Source organism: Parambassis ranga, chromosome 3 (genome assembly GCF_900634625.1).
Source record: "Parambassis ranga chromosome 3, fParRan2.1, whole genome shotgun sequence".
Taxonomy (NCBI): domain Eukaryota; kingdom Metazoa; phylum Chordata; class Actinopteri; family Ambassidae; genus Parambassis; species Parambassis ranga.
In genome coordinates this window covers 865,070-884,038 of record NC_041024.1, presented here as the reverse complement: position 1 = coordinate 884,038, position 18,969 = coordinate 865,070, and the positions used below count along the sequence as shown (strand labels likewise).

General features: G+C 52.7%; 5 protein-coding genes across 6 annotated transcripts in view; 2 read left to right on the top strand and 3 right to left on the bottom strand.

The window, feature by feature from the left end:
* Positions 1–3,474, top strand: part of LOC114433684 (DIS3-like exonuclease 1) — a 6,774-nt gene extending 3,300 nt beyond the window's left edge. The window contains exons 8-18 of the mRNA XM_028402331.1: positions 1–42; positions 118–279; positions 479–729; positions 876–968; positions 1,044–1,332; positions 1,419–1,654; positions 1,732–1,886; positions 1,955–2,133; positions 2,204–2,349; positions 2,454–2,625; positions 2,709–3,474. The exon at positions 1–42 is cut by the window's left edge and continues 128 nt beyond it. Of these exons, the coding sequence (XP_028258132.1) occupies positions 1–42; positions 118–279; positions 479–729; positions 876–968; positions 1,044–1,332; positions 1,419–1,654; positions 1,732–1,886; positions 1,955–2,133; positions 2,204–2,349; positions 2,454–2,625; positions 2,709–3,023 (2,040 nt within the window). The 3' untranslated portion in view covers positions 3,024–3,474. The remainder of the gene's footprint in view (positions 43–117; positions 280–478; positions 730–875; positions 969–1,043; positions 1,333–1,418; positions 1,655–1,731; positions 1,887–1,954; positions 2,134–2,203; positions 2,350–2,453; positions 2,626–2,708) is intronic.
* Positions 3,449–6,310, bottom strand: LOC114433685 (TIMELESS-interacting protein-like). Of its 2 annotated transcripts, none has more exons than XM_028402332.1 (8): positions 6,260–6,310; positions 5,282–5,480; positions 5,089–5,179; positions 4,721–4,796; positions 4,513–4,635; positions 4,363–4,426; positions 3,877–4,095; positions 3,449–3,800 (listed from the first exon to the last, which is right to left on the bottom strand). In XM_028402332.1, exons 2-8 carry the CDS (start codon positions 5,415–5,417, stop codon positions 3,550–3,552), a joined length of 960 nt encoding a protein of 319 aa, XP_028258133.1. In that variant the 5' UTR covers positions 5,418–5,480; positions 6,260–6,310; the 3' UTR covers positions 3,449–3,549. The 2 variants fall into 2 exon arrangements, with proteins under 2 accessions (XP_028258133.1, XP_028258134.1); XM_028402333.1 differs by lacking the exon at positions 6,260–6,310 and adding an exon at positions 5,835–6,031.
* An 805-nt stretch (positions 6,311–7,115) lies between these two features.
* Positions 7,116–10,459, bottom strand: LOC114433349 (lactase-like protein). Its single transcript, XM_028401868.1, has 13 exons — positions 10,378–10,459; positions 10,140–10,300; positions 9,707–9,794; positions 9,513–9,622; positions 9,312–9,440; positions 9,145–9,240; positions 9,020–9,074; positions 8,355–8,516; positions 7,930–8,204; positions 7,735–7,861; positions 7,458–7,657; positions 7,310–7,373; positions 7,116–7,231 (listed from the first exon to the last, which is right to left on the bottom strand). Exons 1-13 carry the CDS (start codon positions 10,457–10,459, stop codon positions 7,116–7,118), a joined length of 1,665 nt encoding a protein of 554 aa, XP_028257669.1.
* A 2,999-nt stretch (positions 10,460–13,458) lies between these two features.
* LOC114433354 (gamma-crystallin N-A-like) lies at positions 13,459–16,410 on the top strand. The gene is made up of 6 exons (XM_028401874.1): positions 13,459–13,502; positions 13,877–13,925; positions 14,662–14,783; positions 14,966–15,101; positions 16,051–16,190; positions 16,278–16,410. The coding sequence occupies exons 1-6, from the start codon at positions 13,459–13,461 to the stop codon at positions 16,408–16,410; spliced, it is 624 nt and encodes a 207-aa protein (XP_028257675.1).
* Positions 16,411–16,746: 336 nt separating this feature from the next.
* On the bottom strand, positions 16,747–18,909 carry LOC114433352 (G2/mitotic-specific cyclin-B2-like). The gene is made up of 8 exons (XM_028401869.1): positions 18,772–18,909; positions 18,489–18,602; positions 18,019–18,288; positions 17,790–17,948; positions 17,412–17,648; positions 17,191–17,331; positions 17,003–17,113; positions 16,747–16,937 (listed from the first exon to the last, which is right to left on the bottom strand). The coding sequence occupies exons 1-8, from the start codon at positions 18,796–18,798 to the stop codon at positions 16,830–16,832; spliced, it is 1,167 nt and encodes a 388-aa protein (XP_028257670.1). The 5' UTR covers positions 18,799–18,909; the 3' UTR covers positions 16,747–16,829.
* Positions 18,910–18,969: the final 60 nt, after the last annotated feature.

Below are 18,969 nucleotides of genomic sequence, written 5' to 3'. Positions count from 1 at the left end.
CCCAAGATCCGCATCAGCACTCAGCAGGCCGACACTCTGCAGGTCTGAAACTCACAGGGCGTCAGTAGAGCTAAAAAATCCCAGACTGCAGACTGAACTCCTCTTGTCCCCCCACAGGACCACAGAGTGGTGGTGCGCATCGATTCCTGGGAGAGCACGTCGCTCTACCCAAACGGCCACAGCGTGCGGGTTCTGGGTCGGGCTGGAGAGCTGGAGACCGAGGTGCAGACCATCCTCATCGAGAACTGCATCCACGTGCCTCCGTTCTCAGAAGCTCAGGTCAGACATGGTTTCACTTTGTAGTCGCTTTGATTTGAAGGACACTGACCTCTGACCCAGCGAGGAACCAGCAGCCTGTGAGGGCCTGATTAACCCCGTCACATCCTGACCTGCTGATCCTCTGTAGTGAACATGATGCGGGGCGCTCGTTCATTTCTCATACCGCTCAGCTGTGTGTGGTCTCCGTGTCCGTCCTCAGCTCAGAGAGATGCCCGTCAACTCTCCGGAGAAGCCGTGGACGGTGGATCCCACCGAGGCAGCGGTACGGCGGGACCTGAGGGAGAGTCACCTGGTGTTCAGCATCGACCCGCTCGGCTGCGAGGACGTGGACGACACGCTGTCGGTGCGGCGCGTCGCTGGCGGGAAGCTGCTGGAGCTGGGGGTCCACATCGCTGACGTCACACACTTTGTGGCCGAGGGCTCGCTCACGGACCTGGAGGCTCGGATGCGGTGAGCATGCGGCGCGGCCACAGGAGGACACGTGTCACTCTTTTCTACAAATAAATACTGATACTGTGATATCAGAACGTCTAGTTTTATAATTCGATGCACTTTTATCTGTACCTGAGTCCACTCTGACACGTGTCCTCTCTCAGGGCGACCACGTACTACCTGGCGGACCGCAGGTACGACATGCTGCCGGCTGTTCTCAGTGCAGACCTGTGCTCGCTGCTGGGCGGAGTCGACAGGTCAGTGGAAGTGAAGCGTGTCACACCTCAGCACATGTTCACAAACACACTAAACCCCGCCCCCCCCTCATTCAGGTACGCCATGAGCGTCATGTGGGAGCTCGACGCACAAACACTCGCCGTCCACAAGGTGTGGTTCGGCCGCACGCTCATCCGCTCCTCCTATCAGCTCCACTACGAGCTGGCTCAGGCGCTCCTCAGCGGCGAGCAGGCCGTGGTGCCGGAGCTGGTCGGGCTCGGGTCGAAGGAAAAGGACGCCAAGCTAGCTCAGCTCGTCCAGGCGCTGGAGACGCTCACGCATGTGGCGAGACAGCTGCGGGCGCAGCGGGACCAGGGAGGAGCGCTGGAGCTGGAGGGGGTGGAGGTACGGGTGGTGGTGACTCAGCGGTGTGTTCATGTTGTGTAGGTGTGGTTTTCATTCATTGGCTTCGACCCCCCCCCCCCCCACAGGTGCGAGCGCAGCTGGACGAGGACAGGAACATCACCGCGCTGGTCCCCCGGCAGCCCCTGGAGGTCCATGAGACTGTGGCGGAGTGCATGATCTACGCCAACCACTGGGTGGCACGCAAGATCCAGGAAACGTTCCCCGCCCAGGCGCTGCTGAGGCGCCACCCGCCGCCGCGGCAGGAGCTCTTCGGCCAGCTGGTGGACAGCGCCAAGGCGCAGGGGTTCAGCATCGACACCAGGTGGGGGACGGATGGGCTGCAGAGCTCCTGATCATGATCGTTATTGATCTGACAGAGGACTGACCGGTGTGTTTCAGGTCCAACAAGGCTCTGGCCGACTCTCTGGATCAGGCTGTGGACTCACAGGACCCCCTGGTGAACAGGATACTCCGGATGATGGCGACCCAGGCCATGTCGCAGGCGGTGTACTTCTCCACCGGAGCTCAGCCACAGGACCAGTACTACCACTACGGTACCATGGTTCCTCCGCTCCAATTGGATCGTTCAGAGGACGTGTCTGATACCTGTTCTGTCTCGTAGGTTTGGCTCTGGACCGCTACACACACTTCACCTCGCCCATCCGACGGTACGCAGACATGGTGGTCCACCGCCTTCTCACCGCCGCCATCGAGGTGGAAAAGGGGACGGGGCCTGGCAAAGTGCCGGGCAGTAACAAAGAAGTGGAGGAGATGGCTCATCACATCAACAGCAAGAACCGGGTCAGCGCCGGTCATGTGACTCCACATGACACTGACCGACCTGCTCTGACCTCTGTGTGTTTTTTCCCAGGCGGCTCAGCGGGCTCAGAGTTTGTCCACAGCGCTGTTTCAGTGTCTCTACTTCAAAGAGAGGGACGCTCAGAGCGACCCGCGCTGCACCGCCGACGCCGTCATCTACTCCATCAGAGACAACGGCGTGCTGGTCTTCATCCCACAGTGAGACACTCTTTGTTTTTTCCTCCGTCTTTTGTCCTCTAGCAGACACACATGAAAAGCATGTCGGGTCTGTGAGCGTCCCGCTGACCGCAGCTGTCTCACAGGTACGGCGTGAAGGGCCCCGTCTACATGAGGAACAAAGACGGACAGGTGGTGGCGCCGGGACCAGACGGCCGCTGCGAGTGGCAGAGCGGCTCGGTGCGCCGATTCTCCGACCGCATCACCACCACCTCCAGCAGCGGCAGCGCCACCTTCAGGCTGTTTGACCACATCACTGTGAGTCAGAGCGCCTCAGACCTCTGCTCGGTGTACTTTATTATTCCTGACTCTGAACTTCGTGCCACATTCTGTCTCCTCAGGTTCGTATTTCTGTCCTCTCCACAAGCTGCCACGCCGACAGCCTGAACCTCGAGGTCGTCAGCAACGAGCCGCACCGCGGCGCCCAGCCCGAGCAGCCCCGTCCTCAGGGTCGCAACCAGCTGGTGCAGGAGGTGGTGCGCCTGGCCGAGGAGGCCCAGGAGAAGGCGGCGCAGCAGCTCCCCAAACTCTCCAGAGAGGAGAGGGAGTTCCGCCAGAGCAAGACCCCCAACCTGTACTCCCTGCTGGAGGAGGTCAGAGAGCTGGCTCTGATGGACACAGAGCGGGTCACACAGGTCTGCGCAACCACGGCGTAGACAGCCAGAGGATGTGAGGACGGGCAGCAGATTGATTTCTGATCCGTTTCAATGATGTAGGACAAATAACCAGACGTGTGTTAGACTCATCACCAGCTGTGGAGGCTCAGCAGATTATATTTTGGTAATAGAAAGTGCAATGCATCCTGGGATATGTTGGCTGTGAAGGATCCAGCTGCTGCATCCATCACTAACAGGGCAGGACGTCTGCTGACTCTCTGGTTACATCTGACATTTTAACGCTTCACAAATAAAAAGACATTTGACTGACGTTTCCTCCTCTGCTCTGATTTATGGTCACTAACCACACGCCGTCCACTCACAACAGCGTCAGGTCCCCGATCATCAGCCAGCAGCTGGTCAAACGTGAAGATTAACTGATGAAGATGTTTCACATTTACATGTTCCAAAAAAAGAAGACGGAAAATGTGAAAACTGTTTAATGGTGTTTTGAATATAAAAGAACAGACGTGGACCAACAACACGCGGCGCTCCTCAGAACATCTTACCACCGACTGTGTGAGTCTTAATCGGCCTCCTCAGGACCGTGGCTTGTCTCTGTCCGAGTGGACTCAGCTGGAGGCTCAAAGTCTCCGTCTGGAAGCTGGATGGCTGCTGTTTGTTGTTGTTGGTTGTGTCGTTGTTGTTGTGTGCTGCTGCTGACCGGCTCCAAATCCTCCACCTTCTCATCCTGACCACTGGAACCATTGAGGCTGTTTGCCGAAGACATGGGCGCGGATTCATTCTTCAACGACGACGTGTCGACAGTCAGATGATCTGAGGAGGAGGAGGAGGATGAAGATGCTGGTTCTGATGTGTAGCACCGTCAGACACACACTCTAACTGAACTCACCGGTCTGCGGCGGCTGCTGGCGGGCGAGCCTCCTCTCCAGGGCGCGCTGTCTGTTCAGCTCTATGCGTTGGCGCTGCTCCTCTGTCAGAGAGGGAGCGGGTGGAGCAGCGGGGGCCGGGGTGGAGCTGATGGGCCCCTGAGGGTCATTGATGAACCCCTCCCTGCTGAACGGATCAGGATCCCCGAATACCTGCAACTCCGGCGGCGCCTCTTCATCACCTGATTCAAAACGAGATTCAGACTGTCAGACTTTGAAGATCCTGATGGTCCCTGAATGCACCGTGTAAAAATCTGAGTTTAAACTAAATCTTTGAACCACGTCTGAGAATCCTCCAAAAATAAACTGCTATGCAGACCTCTGAACATGATGCATTCAAGGACCGTCAGGAAGTTTCCTACTCAAACCGTTTGAATGGAGTCATTGTGGTGAGTTGATGGCGGTTTGAAGCATCCACCTCAGACCTTCAGACTGTGACAGCCTCTTACCTTCTCGCTCAGCAAAGTCCTCGTGCGTCAGCGGCATGTCCAGTCGAATCCGTTTCAGACACGTCTGCACACAACAAAGGAAAATGAGCACAAACGGCGAGCGCTGAGCACAAACGGCGAGCGCTGAGCCTCACAGCAGCTCCCTCTCACCTGCACTTCCTTCTTGCTGCCGAGTTTTTCCACCTTGTCGATGAAGTCTTCGAACTGCAGTCTGGGGTACAGCCTGTGGGCCCAGTTCTCCATCCTCTGCATCAGCAGCCGCAGGTCCTCCGCCTGCTCACACCCACACAGAGATCATGACAACAGTGAAGGCATCACGGCAGCTCGGCTCGGCCGTGCGCACAGACAGACGTCTCACCTCGTGTCCTTTGCCTTTGAAGCGGACGCTGTCGAACAGAGTGCGCAGAAGTGGAAGTCCTTTGTCTGAAATCAGCCTGAAGAGAGAGGAGAGAGAATTTAAACCGATTTCAAATGAAGACAAACACTGAGCTGCTTTTTGTCTTTGTTTATGACATGTTCACTGTTCACCAGCTGCAGAAAGAGAAGCTGCTGTTTCTGGTTTCTATGAGTTTACCCCACAGACAGCTGCAGTGTGTGGGACAGACTAATGTTCTCAGCAGGACTAATGCAGCTTAAATACGTTTTTGCAGTGAACACATCTGTTGTGAGTCAGCAGGAAAGGTGTGGTTAAATAATCCACTGTTCATGCTGCAACACCTGACGCACCTCTGAGAGTCCAGCTTAGGCTGAGGCCTCTTCACGCCGCTCCGTTTAGCAGCAGGCACATCGGCCAGCTTCGACAGCTCTCCTTCCACATCTGCACCAAACAACAACAGTTAGACTCCTGAAAGGGGGGCCTCCTGCTCCTCCTACTTGATCCAAGGGACGTCTGATTTTTGCCCTCTAGCCCGCCGCTCACCGTTTGCAAACAGGTCTCCATCTTCCTGCCCTCCCAGGCCTGGAGAGCCGGGAGGAGGGAGAGGAGGGAAAGCTTCATCCTCCAAGTTGTTGTAGTCAGAAATATCATTCATGTCCTCGTCCTGCAGGTCGACCATGGTGTGAAGCTGGTGGAGGAAAAGCCGACTCTCCAAGTCAAATGTTCTCTCTGCTGTCAGGCTCTGAGACGGCAAACACAATAATTAACTTTCCAGCATCACGTTTCACATTTAACCAGTTTTCTGGTCAAACTGTGTGATGGCAACACTCTGTGAAACATATCATATTTCTGTGGATGCTCTCATTCATCCAGGGGAGCCTCTGAGCAGCTGACATGCTTTATTTATCCCAAGACGAAAAACAGGATGTAACACACAGAAAGAGATTGAACTAAAAAATAAATATACACAACTACTAAACTGATTAAAGATTAAGATTATTAATCCTGAGATTATTAATCCAGTTGCTGTAATATTTTTGAAAATGTTAGAAACATATATTGTATTAAAACATGAGACGCAAAATGAGAACTTTACTTTGAAAGAGTTAGTTCTGTTTCCTGTAAACGTCAGCTGCGTCACTCACAGAAGGCGGTAAACTCAACCGCAGTGCTGCCGACACACACACACACACACACACACACACAGAGAGAGTTCTGTCCTACAGTCTGTCCATGTGTTTCACCCAACACACACACACACACACACACAGAGGACAGCAGCAGGACACAAGTGTCTCTGTATGAACGTCCCCCTGAACGTGACATTATCCGGGTTAGCAGCTACAGGTTAGCCCGCCGTACGTGAGAACAGCCTCTGCTAAGCTAAGCGGCCAGCTGCTGAGAAGCTTTGCTAAAGTGTGCTAACATGTGACAGCATCAGAAAACCAGTGAAACAGAACCAGCCTGACTAAAGCTCCAAACACGCAGCAGCGCACAGAAAACAGAACTTTACGGTCAGACCTGCGGCGGCGCTCCGAGTCCGGCCAGCGAAGCAGCAGCAAGCTAGCAGCCTCCACTTCCGGGAGCTTCCGCGCTTTTCAAAATAAAGTCCCACAGACGAGACGTGTTTTTCTATTGGAGCAAAACATTTTTCATATGTAAATAAATATCTTCATTTAAATGTAAATTATATATATATATATATATATATCTTCATTGAAATTTAATTTAGATGTGTAGAGGCAATTAATAGCATATAAAGTATTTTATTTACAAAAGTAAAAACTTAAAGATCAGATAACTCTTTCCTTTATTCACAGAAATCGTACAGTCTGTCCTTATTTTCCCTTCTTAGTCTTTTACCTAAATGCAGGTTTAAACAGTGAGAATCGTGCTCACTCATCTTGTAGTCAGGATCGTCTGTCGTCTAGAATCTTCTTTAATGGACTTGTTTTTCTGAGCCGTGTTCAGCAACATAAGCCGATGAATCAGACAATAACCACACGCAGGTTACACCCTTCAAAGTCTGTGATAAAGTTTATTGATCCACAGAGTGCAGCACCGTAGCTCATCACTCTTTCCTCCGGTTACAAACTCGTGGACAGGGAGCCGCCTCCTCTCTGCAGTTAGCTCGAGCAGCCTGAAAACTTGAAGCTACGCCAAAAACCACACAAGACCTGTTTGTTAAAAATGATATTAATAATAATAATAAAGTGATCAAGCCTGAAGTCTATGAAGGTCTGACAGCTCCTGACCTTCTGGACACAACCTGAAACAAAATCTGTTCATTTCAAACAGAGCGGCCGGACAGTGAGACCAACAGGAAGCTCTGGACAGGGCCAGTCTGTGTGTGTGTGTGTGTGTGTGTGTGTGTGTCTCAGAGGCGTCCACGCAGCAGGAACATGAGGAAGACGGCGCTGAGCAGGATGCAGAGTGTGCACACGGTGGGAACCACGATCTCTGTCACCATCTCCATGTGGCCGATCAGAGGATCTGAAACACAGACACAGGGATGTTACATCAAACACATCAGAGTCCTACACACACACACTTTAATCTGAGGACTCGTACCTGCAGCCAGCAGCTGGTTGCTGGACGAGCACGTCTCCAGGGCTTTCCTCTTCCAGCTCTCCACCTGTGAGGAGCACACACACACACACTCTGAGTTCAGCAGCGGGTTCTTCTCCTCCGGGGTGAGTGGCGTGTTCTCAGACGTTACCTCTCTCTGGTTGGGGAAGCCGTTGGAGCTGATGATGCGTTTGTAGTACTGCACGGAGGCCTTCGGGTAGCGCGGTTTGGTTTTGCTCCTGAAGTCGACGTAGTAGAGGCCGAAGCGCTCCGAGTATCCTTCATCCCACTCGAAGTTGTCGAGCAGAGACCAGGCGGTGTAGCCCTTCACGTTCACGCCGTCTTTTAGTGCTGCGGGCGAACATTGAACCAAAGTCATCAACTCTGACATTTCACCAGCACCGTCCGAGCGGCAGCATGCGTCCCACCTTTGAGCATCTCGTTGATGTAGTCTTTGAAGTACTGCATCCTCCAGTCGTCACAGAGGTCGGTGCAGAGCATCTTCTCTGACACGCCGTTCTCCGTCACGTAGATCATGGGGTTTCCATACTGAGTCTGTGGGAGGAATCATGTCAGTCACACCCACAGGCGTCCCCTCAGCCGGACAGCGCTGTGACTCATACCTTGACAAAGTTCAGCACACGTCTGAAGCCCCAGGGAACGGAGTACAGCCACTCGGAGCCCGGATCGGGCCACTGCGGGTCCACCAGCTCAGCCAGGTCCCGATCTGTGAAGTAGCTGTCTCCGAGGCCTGACGGGTAATTCCTCTGGGTGACGTAGCGGGTGGTGAAGTGTCCGAGTCCCAGGAAGTCACAGGTGCCTTTGATGTAGCTCTTCTCCTGAGGAGAGAAGACGGGCAGCCGCGACGCTCCCAGGCCCTGCTGGCCGCTCTTCCTGCCTGAAGGAGGAAGGTCAGGACAGGTCAAGCCGGAGCGAGGAGGACGGACGTACACAGTGTGTATAAAATGCTGCTACTACAACTTAATTAATTAATCCTAATCTGTGTGCACCCCAACACCGGCCACTCTCCAGCTGTGAGGGGACGTACCGATGTAATCTTTCATGACCTGAGGGTAGTCTCCATTGAAGAGGGGCGTAGCAAACCAGCCCATGTAGAACTGGATGTATCTCTCTGCAGCTTCAATGTCCCTCTGGTTGGAGATGTCCACAGGCTCACCCCAGTCCGCTGTCAAGGAGATCCCCACCAGACCTGCACACACACACACACACACACACACACAGAGAGAGAGACAGAGACACACACAGAGACACACACACACACACACAGACACACACACAGAGACACACACACACACACAGAGACACACACAGACAGAGAGAGAGACACAGACACACACAGACGTCAGTGGTGGGTCTTGGTCTTGGTCTGGGTCTGGGTCTTGGTCTGGGACTTGGTCTGGGTCTTGGTCTGGGTCTGGGTCTTGGTCTTGGTCTTTTCATCTGGGTCTTGGTCTGGGTCTGGGTCTTGGTCTTGGTCTTGGTCTTGGTCTTTTCATCTGGGTCTTGGTCTGGGTCTGGGTCTTGGTCTTGGTCTGGGTCTTGGTCTTTTCATCTGGGTCTTGGTCTGGGACTTGGTCTGGGTCTTGGTCTGGGTCTTGGTCTGGGTCTTGGTCTTTTCATCTGGGTCTTGGTCTGGGTCTTGGTCTGGGTCTGGGTCTGGGTCTTGATCAGAGACCTGCAGTGGACTCTCACCTTTCTGCTTGCTCCTCCACTGCATGTCGTACGTGTGCCAGACTTTGGCGTGCGCCTGTGGTGGAGACAGAGAGCAGGTGTGTGTTGGCAGCTGTGACGTGTGGACAGAAACCCCTCAGGCTCACCTTGATGATGTGGTGAGCGGCTCTGTAGGCGCCGCTCCCCCTCAGCCTCAGGCCCGGAGCGTGCTCGCCCGTCTCATAGCCCTCCACAGCGATGGACTGAAAGCACAGGGCACAGCGTTACAGCTGCTGCCGGCGGACGGCCGGCGCTCCTCCTCATCCTCACCTACCCACGGGTTGTTGAAGGTGATCCAGTTCTTCACTCTGTTCCCAAACCTTTCGAAGCACAGGTTGGCGAAGTCGTTGAAGTGGTTGACCATGGTGATGTTCTGCCAGCCGCCGTACTTCTCCTGTAAGACCTGCAGAAAAAGACACCATCATACCCGCGCTGTGCTGCGCTGTCCAATCAGCAGCCAGAACACCGAGCTCACCTGCGGCAGATCCCAGTGGTACAGAGTGACGATGGGAGTGATCTTATTTTCCAGCAGCATGTTGATCAGGTCGTCGTAGTATTTGATTCCTTTCTCGTTGATGTGTTCGCCTGCAGACAGGACGTCAGTGTCATTTCACCTCAGAGCTCACAGTCATTCATATTCAAAGAAGAGCAGTGAGCCGCTGTGTGTACCCGTCAGGCCGCTGGGCAGAATCCTCGGCCAGGAGATGGAGAAACGATAATGATTCAGCTTCATGTCCTTCATCAAGGATACATCATCCTTCAAGAGGGAGAAGTCTTGTTTAGTCTCCACTAAAACATAAAGGTTCATTTTGTGTCACTGCTTCCAGCTTTGTGCTAAGCTAAGCTAACAACTTCTAAACTTAACAGACAACGTCACACAGAGCCGGCCGATAAACAGACACAGCCGGAAGTTTAAACATGACTGAAACATGTTAAAGCCGCTGTGCGCCCTCCTGTGGTCTGTGAATGAATGTCAAATCTTCCAGTAGGAAGATGGAGCAACATGTTCTCCACACCACCTCAGGAGGGTGCAGACAATAACACACACGCTTTCAGGCACTGGTTTCCATGACGATGGTTTCGGTCTGAACCCTGCTGTCACCTTGAACTTGTAGTAGCCTTCACACGAGAAGTCTCCCGTGTCGTTTAGGAATATTTTCCCTTTTTTGTGAGAGAATGCGTCCCAAATGCTCATCCCTTTGCCGTCGATGTTCCACGCTCCTTCAGTCTGATAGGCCGAGCTGCCGGCGCCCCAGGAGAAACCTGCAGAGGAGCACAAACGCTGACAGGACTCCTCTCAGTGTCATGATGCGCCCCGTTGTACCGGAGGTGAGTCCTACCTGTCGGGAAGGTTCCGTAGTAGAAGGACGTTCTGTCGTTCTTTGTCCAGTCGAAGTCCTCACTGGCTGAGACACGCAGCATCGGTGCGAGCACGCAGCACCACAGGACTCCCCACTGCAGCATCGTGTTTGGACAGAGGCTCACAGTCTGTAGCTACACCTGCAGAGACAGTTCAGACATCAGTCCCTCTGAGCCCAGCCTGACACAGCAGCAGGGTGCACCAGCCAGGCCCAGGTTCTAACCCTGCACAGACCAGTGTTCAGAGGACACAATCAGACAGCGGACTGAAAGGTGTCGCTTTGAGCTAACAGAGGAGCTCCTCCCTCCACCACAGGACGCCGCCCTGCAGGTCTGCCTGCACTCAGGCGTTCTGAGCTGATCAGCGCAGCTTTCTCTGCTGCTCTCTGTAGGCTCTTCTGTCCTCCTTCACGTATTCACTTACGTGTAAATCATCAGAGCAGGCGCAGCTTCGTGCTCAGTCACTGCACTCGCTGTTTATTTGGGTCACAAAGATCTGATCGGACTTAAGAGCTACCTTTTGTCTGCCCAGCTGGTGCACTCGCTCCTGGTGTCCACCATTCCCCACCCACTCTCAAACCTCTGGACCATCAGTTATATATCCACAGAACACACACCCAGTCATTTCAGCCAGCTGTGGGACACACTGACACAGAACGCTATGAGAGACAGGAAGTACGCCAGCTTGTCCAGCACGGTGAGGATGAGAGACATGTCAAGCTGCTGAGTCTGCGGCGAAAGATTAAAACAGCACAGGTGTATAGAAATCTTAAAACTCCCTGTGAGTCCAAAGCCTGGTGAGCTGCGCCTGTCCCTGCATGTGTCCCCTCGCTCAGCCTCAGAACCACATATACATGTCTGACCTGCTGCACTGGTCTCTGCTGGAAGCTGCTCCAAAGTGCAGGAAGCATCCCCGGGCTTCTCCAGCTGCTGCCCCGCCGCTCCACTGCCAGCACGACAAAAACAAAACACAGGGAAGCATCCAGGAAGGATCCAGGCCATTCAACACACAGACACACACACAGACACAGACACACACACACACAGTGAATGGCCTTCATTGGGAGTCAGTGGAGTGTGAGGCTGAATCTGCTGGGGCAAACAGATCTTTTGGAGAAAGGAGGGATTCTGGCTCTGTAAGCAGAGTTAATGTTAGCGAGTCTTTGTCTGCAGCTGGTTGTGTGTTTGTTGGGTGTGTGGCTGTAAAGCAGAGCAGCTCACAGTGATGAGGACGGCTGGATGAAGCCCGGACAGCTTCAAAGAGTCTTAATCATTACAAGAATGTTCCTGTTTGAAACACACAGAAAACACAGACATCAGTGAAACATCAGTGAAACATCAGTGAACATCACAGCGAGGCGGCGTCAGGTCAGAGGTCCACGTGTGAAGCAGTGTTTCCATTAAACATCACACATAGGTCTGAGCTCTGAGAGGCAGTAACTGATTTATGAGCATATTGATCATTCGGACTCACACTGTATGAACAACCTGGAGTTAGATACTGAACAGACACTGAGGGGACATGTGTCCACTCACACACAGACAAACAGGAAGTACCCAGACCCACACTGTATATGTAGTGAAGGAATGTACTCATGGCCCCACAGTGAAGCTGGTCTTGACTGTTCAGGTGTAAGTCCCCCTCCATCTTTATTTTTCATCCAAACCCACACTGTAGGAGAGACGGACGCCGTCCCTTGTGTTGCTATGTTATGTCTGTCTGTCTGTCTGCACACAGAATGTAGGTGCTGAGCACAGACCGCTTACAGACCGCACACAGACCGGACACAGAAAGTTTACAGACAGCTTACAGACCACTTACAGACTGCTTTCAGACAGCTTACAGACTGCACACAGACTGCTTACAGACAGCTTACAGACCACTTACAGACTGCTTACAGACAGCTTACAGACTGCTTACAGACTGCACACAGACTCCTTACAGACTGCTTTCAGACAGCTTACAGACTGCACACAGACAGCTTACAGACCGCTTACAGTCCCCACACAGACCGGACACAGACCGCTTACAGACTGCACACAGACCGCTTACAGACCGCTTACAGACCCCACACAGACCGGACACAGACAGCTTACAGACTGCACACAGACAGCTTACAGACAGCTTACAGACTGCACACAGACAGCTTACAGACAGCTTACAGACTGCTTTCAGACAGAGGGAGTTCAGTGGAACTCTGAGCTGCCTGATCAGGGAGGAGCAGAGTCCAACAGTCTGAAGCAGGAGCTGTTCCTCGACTGAACAAGGAGAACAGGATGAATCCATCCTGACAGCAGCTGCAGAGGCCGGACATGTCAGCAGTCTGCTCCATTCACACAGAATGATGCACAGATATATTCAGGTTGTATGGAAGTGTTATTAAAACACAGCCTGACGTCTGCATGTTTTGAAGTATGCAACAGATAAATAAACCCACTGCAGCTCTGAGTCTGTGACCCTGAGCTGGCTCCTGTGGGGCTGACAGCTGACCCCTGCTTCAAACACCTGTGTTAAGTTTAAACTGATGAACACACTCCTGTGTATCACACCGCCGCTGCCTCGGCCACAGCTCGTACAGTGACGCCCGGGCCGACGTGTGTCGTGTTGTCCAACATTGTTTTGACCTTCACGTGTCGTCACAGCTTTTTATCTTAAACATTTGAACGAGGTGATTGGTCGGAGTGAACTGTGCCATCAGGTTTGTCTGACGCCCTCCTCTGTCAGCTGCCCTCGGGGTCACGACCCCGCGGTGAATACAGTGCAGAGCACAAAGCGTGCAGCCGTCATACGCTGCATTGTTGAGCAGCTTTGTTGCAGAGAAAATGCTGAGTTGTTGAAAGTGAAAAGTGTTGGCACTGCACTCTGTGTGTAACATGTTAGTGTGTGCACACACTGCTTCTGTGTGCATGTTGTGTGTGCAGTGCAGAGAGGGCACAGCATGAGTGTGTGTTTAGCATATCAATGAGGACCGTGGCAGAAACACTCTGAGCTTTCTAGTACCTGTGCGCTCACCTCCTGTCGCCGTATTTAAGGGGCTTTCTTGTGGCCTCGCAGAGCTGACATGAACATCTTCACTAAGGTCACAGGATTAGCCCAACAAACCAGGTATGTTGAGAGTCCCGTGTGCCGGCCGGGGGCCTGCGGGCGCGACGCCCCTCCTCAGAGGTGTGGGGGTGGGCGGTCCACAGCAGCTCCACAGCTGGTCCTCAGGCTCCGCTCTCTGTGACGCCTCCAACACCCGAACCCCCAAAACCACCTGAGGAGTGGTGATGGTTGAAGGACACACACACACACACACACACACACTGACCACTTCAGATCTGAAAGCACAGACACATCAGAATCAGAGGAAACAAACGACTTTCAGACGTGTTTCTAATATTAAAACACACACACACACACACACACACACCTGCTGCAGCTTCTGTCCTTATTCTCTTTGCATCACACTCATTCATTAAATGCTTCTGTATCTGCAGCAAGCTGGGGTCTGTGCTCCAACGTGCCTTCTACGGGTCCAGTGGGAGGGTGAGTCCAACTGTTCCAGAGTTATTGTTCTGTGGTTAATCATTGTTATCAGAGAGGAGCAGTCAACGCTTCAATAAGAAGCTGAACTCTGACTTTATGTGTTTTTGTTCGTCCTCATATCCATTTAAGATTTTACATTAAAGAGAGAGAGTGAGAGGAGACCTCTCTGATGTTGGAGGGTGTAGTTACTACTCCTCTCCAGTGGGGGCTCTGTTGTTTGATGTCAATGTTTCTTCTCTCTTATTGTAAGACCCTCATGGTGTCGTCACAAACAGAAGCCACCACGACATCCATGCTGAGCTAAAAACAATCCGTTTGAGAGCTTTAGTCATCATTCACTCAGTCACATGACTACTACCTACTGTTTGCATGCCTCTTCCTGTCATGATGGACCGACCCACCAGGCCATCTTGTGGTAAAAGGTTGTATTACAGGATAATATAGGTGCCTGCCAGCTGGTTAGCATGCAAGAGAAACCCCAGCAAAAAACACACGGCTGTGTTTGGTATCATTTCCTTTTTGAAACACATTTGGAACCTGGAGGTTCAGATAGACTCTGTCTAAAGTTTACACCTGACTGCTCCGATCAATAATCTTCTTTAGTGAAATGACTTTTTATAGGCTGCAGATGAAATCAGTTTAGCTTCAGGCTGGACCTGCATTAACCCCCTAAAAGAGGCTATAACAGCTGTTTGGAACTCACCGTCTGCTGTCATCTGTCTCGTGGCGCCCTCAGGTGACCCTCTTCGAGCAGCGGAACTTCGCTGGCAGGCGACTGGACCTGAGCTCCGACTGCGCCAGGCTCAGTGACAGGAACTTCCCTGAGAGATGCAACTCCGTGCAGGTGGAGAGCGGCGCGTAAGTGCACACCGACCGACAGCAGGTTACATGACACATTACAACTCAAACCTGAGTTCACATTTCAGAAATATTTCTTTCTGGAGTCAAAGCTCTGAGTCAAACACAGTCAACAAAGTGTGAAACCATAAAAACCTGTTTTCACGTCTCGCCCCCCTCTCTCTCTCTGCTCCTTCATACAGATGGGTCGGTTTCGAGCATGACAACTTCCGGGGCCGTCAGTACTTGTGGGACATGTCCGACAGGGGGGAGTACAACTGCTACGACAAGTGGTGCGCTCAGATGGACCACGTCTCCTCTGTCCGCACCGTCAAGCAGGTGGGACACAAAGACACACACAGTCAGGAGCTGGATGACACACACAACACACACCTCCGGGCCACAGGCGGGTCAGGCAGACAGACAGAGTCCAACACACACCTCCGGGCCACGGGCCGGTCAGGCAGGCAGACAGAGTCCTGTACAGGAGCTCCACAAGCTCCTGGCAGTGTCTTAGTATAAAGAGGTTTGATTTGCAGTGAAGTGGATGTTTACACACATGATGCATTCAAGGACCACAGGTACGTCTGATGAGTCACTTCTTACAGTTTCTTCCTCTTTTATATAAAAATCTGAAACAAGAGAAGAGACAGGACATTTTTCCAAAAATCAAACATATATATTTGATTATTGTTTACATATTGATGATGGATGGGTAAAATTAGCAACTGTTACACAAAACAATGGATTCATTTCTAATTCCGTCTTTAATTTAATTAATTTAATCGTTTTCATTAACAATTTAAATTGTGTATTTAATATGACGCCATGACTGACGAACAAACGTCCTCATGAAGCGGCTGTATTGACAGTAACAGCAGGTTTGTGACGTTTTTTGAAATAAAGTCTGAGTCCATTATAAGCCGGCTTTAACACAGCGCATATATATATATAATATACATATATAATGTAACTACCATCTATGATCTCACCTCAAACTTTTCAATAATTAGCAAAGAAAAACGCGCCGAGGCGTCCACGGAGGCCGCCATTTTGAAAATGGCGGCCGCGCCTTGTAATTATGCAGTGCCCGGATGCCTCCACCAGGGGGCAGAGGACACGAGTCACACTGTAAACAGAAGGTTTTTAAAAAAAGGCGAAGAAGAAAATTCAGTTCTCAGTATTTTAGCGAAATATCCACGTTCCAGTGGTGTGTAGCCGGTTAATATGAACAATATGCAGTAAAAGTTACTGTCACATGAGTCACTCGGTGCTGTTTGACTTCCAGGACAACAACCCTGCCAAAGCTCAGCTGTTCGAGCGGCCCGGCTTCTCCGGGAAGAAGATGGAGATCCAGGACGACATCCCCAACCTGATGAACCGCTACAGCCTCAACAGAGTGGCCTCCATCCGGGTGCTGGGTGGAGCGTAAGTGCCGTCCTCAGCCATGGGTCTGCAGTTAGAGGTGGAGCTGTGGGTCTGACTCTCCCTCTGTGTGTGTCTGTGTGTGTGTAGGTGGGTTGTGTACCAGGAGCCTAACTTCAGAGGACCTCACTACGTGCTGGAGAAGCGGGACTACAACAACTTCTCAGACTGGGGCAGCCAGAACAGCACCGTGGGCTCCATGCGCAGAGTCCGCTTCAACTAAACACCACCTGTGACCTTTGACCCCCCAACACACAGGAACCCTGTCAGCTTTGCATACAATAAAACCTATTTTGGTAATAAACGGTTAAAAGACAAACGCCTGTCTGACTTCCTGCATGAACAGCTTTACCGTTACCATGGTGACAGACTCACAGCACAAACACGTGATTTTAAATGTTTATTTAACTTTATGAACATGTTCAGAACCATCTTATTCCACTGATTCACTGCTAAACATTAAGAAAATCAAACAAGTTTAAAAATATGTGGTCAGAACGTTGAAGCCAACATGCTTCACAGAAGCAGTCTGCACCCAAAAAAAAAAACAACGGAGCAGGAGACCAGGCTGCTAAAAACTGAGTCCACAGGCTGAGGAGTAAAATATAAAGTGCGAGTTAAAAGTCCTGATGGCGGCCGGTCTCAGCTGCTGCTCACAGCAGCAGCCATGTTCCTGACGATGGACGAGCTGAGCTCAGGGAGGAGGCTGATCTTCATCAGCTCCACTCGTGAGTACTTCTTCTTCACGGCCTGCGGAGAAACGAGCCGGTTAGTCTGAGGAGACGCGGCGTCAGCTCGGCCATCAGACGACTCACCTGAAACTTCGTCCTCTCCTCGTTCACAGCCACCACGTTCTTGGCGATGTGCTGCATGATGGGCCTCAGGTGGGCCTCGTCATACGTGGAGTAGTGCTGCTGTGTGGGCGACTGACAGAGAGAGAGGTGAGTTATGGACGCGCCTGAAGATATCGATTACTGAGCAGAGGCTGCAGACCCACACTCACCCATGGCAGCCCGTGGAGCAGCAGCTGGGAGAGACACAGAGAGGCAGCCGCCACCTCAGAGGGCCGGTAGTGGACCATGCTGTAGTCCAGGAGGGTCAGCTCCATCAGGTACTTGGCCAGCATGTGGCGCTGTACATCAGACTGAGACAAACAGCAGCTTTAAAGTGTGTGTGTGTGTGTGGGGGGGGCGCACTCTTCCACTGACAGCCTGTGAAACTCACGTTGGCCACTTTGGAGGCCCGTCTGAGGAAGTGTAACGGCACAGGACGCCCCAGCTGGAAGTGGAGGCTCCTCAGAACCAGCTGCTCCATCTTCACAATCTGAAGCTTGGTGAAGGCGTTGTCTGTGATGTAGGCGAAGTCGCCGACCTCCGGGGCGTACATCTCCTCAAACTTACACGCCAGCAGCATGGCCGTCACCCCGACGAGCTGCAGCTTCCTGCGGGACACCGGCTGGACCTGCAGCACACGGGGAGGGTTTAAAGGGAGACACACAGACACACACGGGGGCAGAGACACACACACACACAGACACACACGGGGGCAGAGACACACACACACACAGACACACACGGGGGCAGAGACACGCGCAGCTCTCACCTGGAGGAAGCGGTCCAGGATGGCCACTGTGACATACAGGGTCTCCTGCAGCAGCTGGAACCTGGAGTGGACCTGGACCAGCCAGTCGACCAGCAGCGCTCGCATCTGCGGCGTGATTTCGTAGCCCCGCATGTAGTCTGCTCGTACGGCCTGCTGCACCTGAGGAGACACGCTGATGTAACAGAGGTGGAGGAGGTGGAGAGAGCGGTGGAGCGGGAGAACCACCGACCTCCAGGTCCTGCAGATACTTGTAGATCTCTTTGACGTAGTGTGAGCAGAGATACGGCTGGTCCGCGTCGTGCTCGTCCACGTCCTCTATGGCGAGCAGCTTCTCAGAGAACTCCTGGCACAGCTCCTCCTCCTCCGTGGAGGCGTCAGCCACCTCCTCTGAAACCGAAGGGAGGCGATCTGCAGCCGCCTGGAGCGGGACGAGCGGAGCCGCCGCCGGCTGGACCGTAGCAGGTTTGGGTTTGGCTGATGCTTTGGTCGCTCCCGTCCTCTGAGGAAAGCAAACATCACATCCAGTTAGAGAACAGAAGAACTTCACCTGCAGAGACCTGATGGACAGCTGGTCTGTGGACCAGGACTGGGTCAGGCCTTCAGACCAGGCTTCGAGCTCTGCAGCGCCGCCATGTTGGAGCACAGATGGAGCACAGATGGAGGCTTCAGACAGACCAGGACTAATGACGCTGCTGTTACCTTGGCGTTGGCCGCTGCTTCGGGACAGTTGGTGATCTCTCCCAGAGCGGCTCTCCTCTGACCCGCTGCGGTGCTTCTGGTCTTCTTCAGCGGGTTCTTTGCGGCTGGCAGCGCCTAAACACACAAACGTTCAAGAAGCTGAGCACACACACACACACACACACACACACACACAGCTGCAGCTGCTGTTTGCTAAATTACAAAGAAAAACACGAGCTACGTGAGCTAGCTAGCTAGCGACCGATGCTAACAGCAGCGTCAGTAACAACGTCCGCTCACTCACCGCAGCTCGAGCTCCCACAGAGGACATGTTACCGGCGGCACCGCGGACAAACTGTGGCGGAAGAAACGGGGATTTACTTCAGCAGCGAGCGGCACAAGTCACCGAGCAGCTCCGTGAACAGCGCGGTACTGCAGGTAAACAACGCGGAGCGCAGCGGCGTTCAAACAGCGCTCCGCCGAAGCTGATTGGACGAAGGCA